At 53.2% G+C, this 11,958-nt stretch overlaps 1 protein-coding gene across 1 annotated transcript; it reads left to right on the plus strand.

Annotated features, from left to right (window-relative positions):
• Positions 1-522: 522 nt before the first annotated feature.
• Positions 523-6,493, plus strand: LOC115182299 (usherin-like; the record flags this gene model as incomplete). The annotated part of the gene is made up of 5 exons (XM_029743925.1): positions 523-750; positions 1,942-2,277; positions 2,880-3,890; positions 4,119-4,288; positions 5,968-6,493. Coding segments are annotated over 5 exons (2,091 nt in total), but the record flags the coding sequence as incomplete, so codon positions are not given.
• Positions 6,494-11,958: the final 5,465 nt, after the last annotated feature.

Raw genomic sequence — 11,958 nt, forward strand, 5'->3', positions numbered from 1 at the left:
TGATAATCAATTAGAAAATGGAGCCTGGCGTTGCAGCCTGCTCTGAGACTTGGCAGTGAGCTGTGTGTTGTCTCTGTGCAGTGGGATATTGCTGTGGTGTCAGTTTGATACCAGGGCTGTATTCAGGGGCTTTGTAGCTAACTCTCCCTTAGGGACCTGTGTGTGTCTTCCTACATGTCTGTCTCTCCCTCTCGGCTGGTCACTTGAGTGTGCTGTTAGTTCACGATGTAGCCTTGTGTGCATGTTGATGTCAGCCCCCGTGTCAAATCCATAAGCATGTTAGGTTTCTATTGTCTGGTTTCTGGTATAATTCCCTCTGAATTCTGCTCTTTGTAAAGATCTCATGGGTTGGTTTTTGGAGTGAAATCAGTCCATGTGTACATGCGTATGATTCACTCACTCTCTCTCTATCTCTCCCTCACACTCTCGCTCTCTCCTGGTCTCTCCTGGTCTCTCTACCGCTCTTTCTCTCTCTCCCCCTCTCTTTTTCCCTCTCTCTCCCCCTCTTTCTGCCCCTCACAGGGCAGTGCTCTCCAGTCCAATGTGTATGGCTTGGAGGCGTTCAGTGTGTACAGTGTGCGTGTGGAAGCAGTGAACGGGGCAGGCAGTGTATCCAGTCCCTGGGTCAGCATTAGGACCCTGGAGGCATCGCCTGCCGGCCTGGCTAACTTCAGTCTGGAGCAGAGAGAGCAGGGCCGGGCCCTTCTGTTAACCTGGGACACGCCTCATACACCCAACGGGGTTATCACGGTACACACAGAGACAGGCACACACCCAACGGGGTTATCACAGTACACACAGAGACAGACACACACCCAACGGGGTTATCACGGTACACACAGAGACAGACACACACCCAACGGGGTTATCACGGTACACACAGAGACAGACACACACCCAACGGGGTTATCACGGTACACACAGAGACAGACACACACCCAACGGGGTTATCACGGTACACACAGAGACAGGCACACACCCAACGGGGTTATCACAGTACACACAGAGACAGACACACACCCAACGGGGTTATCACGGTACACACAGAGACAGACACACACCCAATGGGGTTATCACAGTACACACAGAGACAGGCACACACACAACGGGGTTATCACGGTACACACAGAGACAGACACACACCCAACGGGGTTATCACAGTACACACAGAGACAGACACACACCCAACGGGGTTATCACGGTACACACAGAGACAGACACACACACAACGGGGTTATCACAGTACACACAGAGACAGACACACACCCAACGGGTTATCACAGTACACACAGAGACAGACACACACCCAACGGGGTTATCACGGTACACACAGAGACAGACACACACCCAACGGGGTTATCACGGTACACACAGAGACAGACACACACCCAACGGGGTTATCACAGTACACACAGAGACAGGCACACACACAACGGGGTTATCACAGTACACACAGAGACAGGCACACACCCAACGGGGTTATCACGGTACACACAGAGACAGACACACACCCAACGGGGTTATCACAGTACACACAGAGACAGACACACACCCAACGGGGTTATCACAGTACACACAGAGACAGACACACACCCAACGGGGTTATCACAGTACACACAGAGACAGACACACACCCAACGGGGTTATCACGGTACACACAGAGACAGACACACACCCAACGGGGTTATCACAGTACACACAGAGACAGACACACACCCAACAGGGTTATCACGGTACACACAGAGACAGACACACACCCAACGGGGTTATCACAGTACACACAGAGACAGACACACACAACAGGGTTATCACGGTACACAGACACACACACACACACATTACACACACACACAGAGACAAATATCAAAGGGGTCATCACAGTAAACACACTCGCACACTGAACTCCCCATCTCTCTCTCTATCTCTATCTCTCTCCTCCAGAGTTATAACATCTACAGTGAGGGGAACCTGGAGTTCAGTGGTCTGTCTCGCCAGTTCCTGTTCCGACGATTAGAACCCTTCTCCCTCTACTCTCTGGTTCTAGAGGCCTGTACCTCCGCAGGCTGCACCCGTACCCTCCCTCAGTCTGTTACCACGGCAGCAGCCCCCCCGGGCGCCCAGCCCGCCCCCACACCCAGCGCTATCGGCCCACACAGCGTAGAACTCACCTGGAGCCTGCCCACTCATCCCAACGGACCAATAGGAGAGTACATCCTGCTGGGGCGGAGTCTGGATGATGGGAGGAGGGGGAACAACGAGGAAACAGCTAGGGCCAAGGTGTGTATCTTGATTATCTTTGCTTCTCTATGGTAATACTTCTACCTTATACAGAAAAAGACGGTATACTAAATATAACAAAAAGAGATTTAATATAATACAATAATATATGCCATTTAGCAGAGGCTTTTATCCAAAGCAACTTACAGTCATGTGTGCACACATTCCACGTATGGGTGGCCCCGAGAATTGACAGTAAAAGTTTCACAGCACGTTCTAAACGTTCTAATGATTAGTCAACAGTTGGGCTGGGACGATGCCAGTATCACAATACTCATTAGTATCGTGGCAGGGGGAAAAAAACATAAAGCGGATTTAACTTCTTTATGAACACAGGCCTAATGTTGGAAACAATCGTCATTATGATGTCATCCAGAGTCACATGTTTTTATTTCCAAGCCATAGCACACAATATGTTACATACAGCAGGTTTTTAAAGGACCAAAGAGTTTAGTCTGCTTTGTGTTTTCATTTTTGCCATGGAAAAGATATTGGGGTACTGGTATAGTCCTGGTCCTACTCATCAGTGTTAATTTCATCACAATCTTAACCTGTCTATTTCAGTTATATGATCATCATTAGCTGTGATATCTTTCTGACAGGTACTGTTCCGTGAGACTTCCACCCAGGCTTCTAGTTTCGCCCACACTGTGACGGGGCTGCGGCCCTGGACCCAATATCAGTTCAGCATCCGCGTCCACAACCCCGCCGGACATGCAGACAGCCCCTGGGTTACCGTGACAACCAGACAGGCCCCCCCGCATGGCCTAACACCCCCCTCGGTTGTCCACGTGGAGGGGAACCCCTATGAGCTCCTGGTGTCATGGACCCCCCCACTGGAGAGTAACGGGGTGCTTCTCTCTTATAGGATCCAGAGAGACAACGTAAGTTTCTCGTTTAGTTTTGACCCCAGTGTTTTCAACTACACAGACGAGGACCTGTCTGCCTTCACCTCCTATAGATATGCTATTACAGCCTGTACTGCTGAGGGCTGTGTTACTAGTCCTGAAACACAGGTAAAGACACTGGAAGCTCCCCCCGCTGCAGTGGACTTTCCCACCATAACCAGCATCACAGCCGATAATATCAACGTGTCCTGGACCGTTCCATTAATACAGAATGGGGAGGTGACCCAGTACATGCTGGAGGCCAATGGAAAGGAGGTTTACCGTGGGAGTGGCTTGTCTGTGGTGATGTCAGAGCTGCGGCCGCACACACTCTACCACCTCGTCCTATTGGCTTGTACCAACGGGGGTTGTACCCCCAGCACCCCTATCAAGGCCCAAACCCTTGAGGCCCCCCCTCGTGGTCTAAATCCCCCTTCCCTCAAAGTCACCGGCCCAGAGTCTCTCGAAATCACATGGAGCGCACCGAAGCTCCCCAACGGTATCGTCACAGGTTACGAGCTCCGCCGGGATGGCCAGGTCATTTACGTCGGGATGGAAACGCGTTACCATGACTTCATGCTGTTGCCGAGCGTGGAGTACGGTTACAGCGTAACGGCCAACAACAGTCGGGGAACAGTGACCAGCTCTGAGGCCAAGGCCAGAACTCACCCGTCAGCTCCCTCTGGTGTTGGGCCTCCCACACTGCAGCCTCTGGGGCCACGGCAGGTCAGTAAGAGGAGTGGGAGTAGTACAATACATGTAAATACGCTAATCATATTTTTTTAAGCACATGTCAAAGTGACAAATATTTCAGTGTTCAGAGCGCCCTCCATTCCTAATACATGTTCATGTGTCTGAGATCCTACTGTAGTTTCAATTCTGCCACTTCTACTCACATTGTTAATACTATTGTCATTGGAATATGAGATGTGTAATGTTGTGCTTGTTGTGAAGCTGAGGGTGGACTGGGAGCCCCCAGCGAGACCTAACGGGGTGATCGTCAGCTACACGGTGTACCAGAGAGACCCGACCCTGCCCTCAACCCACAGCTTCCTGTATGACCCAGAACACAGCGCCTTCTCCGGACGCTCCATCATACTGAAGCAGCTCACACCCTACCACAGGTCAGTCACTAACGAACCCCTGACCTCTACCCTCTAGCCACAGGTACAGAGAGTGTGTGTGTGTGAGGAGGGGGGTAGAGAGCAACAGAGATGTTTTATTTTTATAAACCCTTTATTGACACTATTTAGCGACTGTGGAGACAAAACACAATCACGAGAGAGAGAGAGATAGAGAGCTACAGAGAGAGAGAGATACACAGAGAGAAAGAGAGATACAGAGAGAGAGATACAGAGAGAGAAATACAGAGAGAGAGAGATACAGAGAAAGATAGAGAGACAAATTGAGACTGCATGCAGAATTCTGCATAAAATATCCTCTGTGTAAACGTAAAACACCAAATAATGCAGAATTAGGCCAATACCCACTAATTATCAAAATCCAGAAAAGAGACATTTAATTCTACAACCACCTAATGGGAAGCGATTCCCAAACTTCACACAGATCCACAAGGAATTCGAAAACATACCCAATTTTGATGAAATACCACAGTGTGACATCACAGCAGCAAGATTTATGACCTGTTTCCACAAGAAAAACAAACACAATTGTAAATACATCCCATATTTATGTTTATTTATTTTCCCTTTTGTACTTTAACTATTTGCGCATCATTACAACACTATATAGACATAATACGACATTTGAAATGTCTTTATTCTGTTGGAACTTCTGTGAGTGTAATGTTTACTGTTCATTTTTATTGTTTATTTCACTTTTGTTTATTATCTACTTCACTTGCTTTGGCAATGTAAACATATGTTTCCCATGCCAATAAAGCCCCTTGAATTGAATTGAATTGAATTGAGAGAGAGAGAGAGCAGTGAATGAGTAAATGAAGGAGAAAGATAAAGATAAAGAAAGTTATGGAGAGAAGAGGGAAGGAGAGAAAGAGAGTGACAGAGACAGACAATAGAGAGGGGCCCAAGGGACAGCATCCAGAGAGAGGGATAGAGATGGAGAGAGGGAGAGAGATGGAGAGAGGGAGTCAACCTTGAGGCAGTGGTCACGTCTCCATCTCTCTGTCCCAGACAAAGGCAGTCAGTCAGACTGTGTTCCTGTGTGTGTTGTGAGGGTGTGCGTGTTCCTGTGTGTGTGTGGGGGGGGGGGGTGCGTGTGTGTGCGTGTGTGTGTGTGTGTGTGTGTGTGTGTGTGTGTGTGTGTGTGTGTGTGTGTGTGTGTGTGTGTGTGTGTTTCTGTGTGTGTGTGGGGGGTGGTGGTATGTTTCTGTGTGTGTGTGAGGGGGGTGGTATGTTCCTGTGTGTGTGTGTGTGTGTGTGTGTGTGTGTGTGTGTGTGTGTGTGTGTGTGTGTGTGTGTGTGTGTGTGTGTGTGTGTGTGTGTGTGCATGTGTAAGGTACTGATAAGAGACAGATAATAAAAGCTCATTATCTTTATCATCTACAAATCACCACTCCTCCTCTCAGATTACCTCTCTATTCTACTCCTCTCTCTCTGTTGTACTTCTATCTCACCCTCCCTCTGCCTCTCTTTCTCTCCATGTTTTCTTTCCCCTTTCTCTCTCTTCTAAAGCACGGAAAAGACAGAATGACATTTAGGTAGAAATATGTGTAATATTGTAATAATGACAACATTGAGATATAATACATACTGTATATGATATTAAGTGTGTGTTGACAGACCTGTGTGAAAAACTGTGTGTATATCTGTGTGTCTATCAGGTACGAGGTGAGAGTGGAGGCGTGTACAGAGCTGGGCTGTGCCTCCAGTGACTGGGTCTCAGTGCTGACACTAGAGTCTCCTCCTACTGGCCAGTCCATACCGCTGCTGGAGCTACAGAGAGACACCAGGGGCCTACAGACCGTCTTTCTGCTCTCTTGGCCCCCCCCGGCCCAGCCCAATGGTAGAGTCCTACACTATGAGGTCTATAGGAGACTGGGTCAGAACATTGAGGTTAGCGGGAGTGCAGCGGCGCTGGTATATAGGAATGATTCCACAACGTGCCGTGATGCCGGTCTCCTGCCCTACACTGACTACCAGTACCAGGTAGGTACATATTCTGGCTAACACAGGGGTGAGGAACCACAGTCTGCATTGTGTATGTTTTTGTTCCAGCCCACCACTAACACACACACCCCTCCCCCTTCCCTAACCCCACTCAGCCCCACTCAGACAGGTGTTGTAATGCTAGTCCATATTAATGTGGTAGTTTGCGTGTTGTCGCTAATTGACAGGCTACCCTTTAGAGCACAATAACATTAGCATCCTGCCTGTCAGCCACGTTAGCCGAGGGCAGAGCCACGTTCTAATTGATTGAGTTTGCCTGATTGTTCCGTCTTATTTACCAGCCGTAATTTATGACAGGGGGAGTTGGGGCTAATAGATGACAGGTGGGTGACAGAGCCATTAATCAGTGGCAGGCAAGAGCCCCCGTCATTACCATCCGGCCAATCGAATGAGCTGTTTACCCCGCCCTCCCGGATACGGACATGTATCGGAAAGACCTTTTAAATGTCGGGTATGGGTCCCCAATGGGGGGGGGGGGGGCTATATACGTGAGGAGATACGCTAGAGAGATTGGGGGTGCTTCTAAAGTTTATGTTGTGTGTTTGACTACTAGCCTATAGTGTTTATGTACGAACACTGTTTGTGGGTTATCCCCATTCATCACATGAATGAGGAGACAGAGTAGGAGGGGTCATTTCTCCCCAGCAACACAAGGAAGGACAAAGTCCCACCACAGTACAGAGGGAGATCAAATGAGTTTAATTGGCCCAGGTCATCATGTTTTATTGACAGGTTTATGCCAGCCTTTAATTACCGCCCACTTTCACCCAACTTACCCTCCGACCCTTGTCTCCATGATGATGATACCGTTCAGTCAGCCAATCCGAGTATTCGGACCGCGGCGGTGCGGCTCAGATGACCAATCAGAGGTCTCAGAGCGAGTCCACGCAGCTTGGGTAGATTTTTGTTGCCACGGCCCCTAAAATGCCATCTTTTTTTCCCTTTCTAATAGCCTGGACAAGATATCTCAGTATGCACACGGTGTGGAAGCCATAACATGTCTGTAACTCCTACAAGACACACAGAGATATATCTCTAAATGCTAGACATCTCCTTTCTGTATCTAGGGAGAAATACCCTAACGAAGACACACTATTGTAAAGTGGTTGTTCCACTGGATATCATAAGGTGAATGCACCAATTTGTAAGTCGCTCTGGATAAGAGCGTCTGCTAAATGACTTAAATGTAAATGTAAATGTAAACAGTGGCAGAGAAGTTGCTACATTCAAATCTGGTTGCATGATACTGTATGATATCTAAACAGTGTGAAAACACACTACACCGGTGAGAACTGTTGGATGCGCGTTACACTACCTGTAGCCTCGTCAAGAACCAGGCTTCATCGGTATGGCAACGCCAGACTACACTACCTGTAACTTCGTCAAGAACCAGGCTTCATCGGTATGGCAACGCCAGACTACACTACCTGTAACCTCGTCAAGAACCAGGCTTCATCGGTATGGCAACGCCAGACTACACTACCTGTAACTAAAGAAAGTGACCACAACACAGTGTGTCAAGTTTTGTATGTTATGTTGTCACAGAAACTTCGACACACACACAAACAAACAAATCCCCGCCACCACCCTCTTGACCTTTTCTCCATCTAGGTGACAGGATGACTTTTGGCTGACCCCCCCTCCTCTCCTCTCTCCCCCCTGGATTCTGACACGCAGGAACAGTGTGTGTGGGAATCTGAATGCGTGTGCTCCTCTACTCTCTTAGTCCGCCTGCATCTCGTCTCAGATCTATCATCCTGATTGATCACGGGGTAATTGGCTATTATTGAGGCTAATTTAACCCTCTCCACCACCGCATCCATCTGCCACCTCCACTGATCCTGACAATCTGCAAATGACTTACCCATGCAAATCTCCACCTGCCTGACCCTGAGCTGTGTTCCCCTCTAATTACACTAACACTGCCTGGGAAACAAGATTAGCCTGGTGTGTGTGGAGGGGGGACTATGGGGTGTGGGGGGACTATGGGGCGTGGGGGAACTATGGGGTGTGTGAGTGTGGGGGGACTATGGGGTGTGGGGGGGACTATGGGGCGTGTGAGTGTGGGGGGTACTATGGGACGTGTGAGTGTGGGGGGACTACGGGGCGTGTGAGTGTGGGGTGGACTATGGGGCGTGTGAGTGTGGGGGGGACTACGGGGCCTGTGAGTGTGGGGGGGACTATGGGGCGAGTGAGTGTGGGGGGGACTATGGGGCGTGGGGAGGACTATGGGGCGAGTGAGTGTGGGGGGGACTATGGGGCGTGTGAGTGTGGGGGGGACTATGGGGCGTGTGAGTGTGGGGGGGACTATGGGGCGAGTGAGTGTGGGGGGGACTATGGGGCATGTGAGTGTGGGGGGACTATGGGGCGTGTGAGTGTGGGGGGACTATGGGGCGTGTGAGTGTGGGGGGACTATGGGGCGTGTGAGTGTGGGGGGACTATGGGGTGTGTGAGTGTGGGGGGACTATGGGGCGTATGAGTGTGGGGGAGATTATGGGGCGTATGAGTGTGGACTATGGGGCGTGTGAGTGTGGGGGGGATTATGGGGAGTGTGAGTGTGAGTGTGGGGGGGATTATGGGGCGTATGAGTGTGGGGGGGACTATGGGGCGTGTGAGTGTGGGTGGACTATGGGGCGTGTGAGTGTGGGGGGGACTATGGGGCGTGTGAGTGTGGGTGGACTATGGGGCGTGTGAGTGTGGGGGGGACTATGGGGCGTGTGAGTGTGGGGGGGGACTATGGGGCGTGTGAGTGTGGGGGGGACTATGGGGCGTGTGAGTGTGGGGGGGACTATGGGGCGTGTGAGTGTGGGGGGGACTATGGGGCATGTGAGTGTGGGGGGGGATTATGGGGAGTGTGAGTGTGGGAGGGATTATGGGGAGTGTGAGTGTGGGGGGACTATGGGGCGAGTGAGTGTGCGGGGGACTATGGCGTGTGAGTGTGGGGGGGACTATGGGGCGTGTGAGTGTAGGGGGACTATGGGGCGTGTGAGTGTGGGGGGACTATGGGGCGTGTGAGTGTGGGGGGGACTATGGGGCGTGTGAGTGTGGGGGGACTATGGGGAGTGTGAGTGTGGGGGGACTATGGGGCCTGTGAGTGTGGGGGGACTATGGGGAGTGTGAGTGTGGGAGGACTATGGGGCGAGTGAGTGTGGGAGGGACTATGGGGCGTGTGAGTGTGGGGGGACTATGGGGCGTATGAGTGTGGGGGAGATTATGGGGCGTATGAGTGTGGACTATGGGGCGTGTGAGTGTGGGGGGGATTATGGGGAGTGTGAGTGTGGGTGGACTATGGGGCGTGTGAGTGTGGGGGGGATTATGGGGAGTGTGAGTGTGGGAGGGATTATGGGGAGTGTGAGTGTGGGGGGACTATGGGGCGGGTGAGTGTGGGGGGGGACTATGGCGTGTGAGTGTGGGGGGGACTATGGGGCATGTGAGTGTGGGGGGGACTATGGGGCGTGTGAGTGTGGGGGGACTATGGGGCGTGTGAGTGTGGGGGGACTATGGGGCGTGTGAGTGTGGGGGGGGACTATGGGGCGTGTGAGTGTAGGGGGACTATGGGGCATGTGAGTGTGGGGGGACTATGGGGCGTGGTGAGTGTGGGGGGACTATGGGGTGTGTGAGTGTGGGGGGGACTATGGGGCGTGTGAGTGTAGGGGGACTATGGGGCGTGTGAGTGTGGGGGGACTATGGGGCGTGTGAGTGTGGGGGGGACTATGGGGCGTGTGAGTGTGGGGGGACTATGTGGAGTGTGAGTGTGGGGGGACTATGGGGCCTGTGAGTGTGGGGAGTATGGGGAGTGTGAGTGTGGGAGGACTATGGGGCGAGTGAGTGTGGGGGGGGACTATGGGGCATGTGAGTGTGGGGGGGACTATGGGGCGTGGGGGGGACTATGGGGCGAGTGAGTGTGGGGGGGACTATGGAGCGTGTGAGTGTGGGGGGACTATGAGGCGAGTGAGTGTGGGGGGGCCTATGGGGGGCGTGTGAGTGTGGGGGGCCTATGGGGCGTGTGAGTGTGGGGGGACTATGGGGCGTGTGAGTGTGGGGGGACTATGGGGCGTGTGAGTGTGGGGGAGATTATGGGGCGTGTGAGTGTGGGGGGGATTATGGGGAGTGTGAGTGTGGGTGGACTATGGGGCGTGTGAGTGTGGGGGGGACTATGGGGCGTGTGAGTGTAGGGGGGGACTATGGGGCGTGTGAGTGTGGGGGGGTTTATGGGGAGTGTGAGTGTGGGTGGACTATGGGGCGTGTGAGTGTGGGGGGGATTATGGGGAGTGTGAGTGTGGGGGGGACTATGGGGCAGGCGAGTGTGGGGGGGGACTATGGCGTGTGAGTGTGGGTGGACTATGGGGCGTGTGAGTGTGGGGGGACTATGGGGCGTGTGAGTGTGGGGGGGACTATGGGGCGTGTGAGTGTAGGGGGACTATGGGGCGTGTGAGTGTGGGGGCACTAAGGGGCGTGTGAGTGTGGGGGGGGACTATGGGGCCTGTGAGTGTGGGGGGACTATGGGGAGTGTGAGTGTGGGGGGACTATGGGGCGTGTGAGTGTGGGGGGACTATGGGGCATGTGAGTGTGGGGGGGACTATGGGGGAGTGTGAGTGTGGGGGGACTATGGGGCGTGTGAGTGTGGGGGGGACTATGGGGCTTGTGAGTGGGGGGGACTATGGGGCGTATGAGTGTGGGGGGAGATTATGGGGTATGAGTGTGGACTATGGGGCGTGTGAGTGTGGGGGGGGATTATGGGGAGTGTGAGTGTGAGTGTGGGGGGGGATTATGGGGAGTGTGAGTGTGGGTGGACTATGGGGCGTGTGAGTGTGTGGGGGGATTATGGGGAGTGTGAGTGGTGGGAGGGATTATGGATAGGAAGTGGAGTGTGGGGGGACTATGTGGCGTGGAGTGTGGGGGGACTATGGCGTGTGAGTGTGGGGGACTATGGGGTGTGGAGGTGTGGGGGGGACTATGGGCGGTGAGTGTGGGGGGACTATGGGGCGTGTGAGTGTGGGGGGGGGGACTATGGGGCGTGTGAGTGTGGGGGGGACTATGGGGCGTGTGAGTGTAGGGGGACTATGGGGCGTGTGGTGTGGGGGCACTAAGGGGCGTGTGAGTGTGGGGGGGACTATGGGGCCTGTGAGTGTGGGGGGACTATGGGAGTGTGAGTGTGGGGGGACTATGGGGCGTGGGGGGGACTATGGGGCGAGTGAGTGTGGGGGGGACTATGGGGCGTGTGAGTTTGGGGGGACTATGGGGGAGTGAGTGTGGGGGGACTATGGGGCGTGGAGTGGGGGACTATGGGGGTGTGAGTGTGGGGGGGACTATGGGGCGTGTGAGTGTGGGGGGACTATGGGCGTGTGAGTGTGGGTGGACTATGGGGCGAGTGAGTGTGGGGGGACTATGCGGCGTGTGAGTGTGGGGGGACTATGGGGCGTGGGGGGACTATGGGGCGTGTGAGTGTGGGAGGACTATGGGGCGAGTGAGTGTGGGGGGACTATGGCGTGTGAGTGTGGGGGGACTATGGGGCGTGAGTGTGGGGGGGACTATGGGCATGTGAATGTAGGGGGACTATGGGGCGTGTGAGTGTGGGGGGACTATGGGGCGTGTGAGTGTGTGGGGGGGACTATGGGGCCTGTGATGTGGGGGGACTATGGGAG

This window comes from Salmo trutta, unplaced genomic scaffold, assembly GCF_901001165.1.
Source record: "Salmo trutta unplaced genomic scaffold, fSalTru1.1, whole genome shotgun sequence".
In the NCBI taxonomy this organism is placed as follows: domain Eukaryota; kingdom Metazoa; phylum Chordata; class Actinopteri; order Salmoniformes; family Salmonidae; genus Salmo; species Salmo trutta.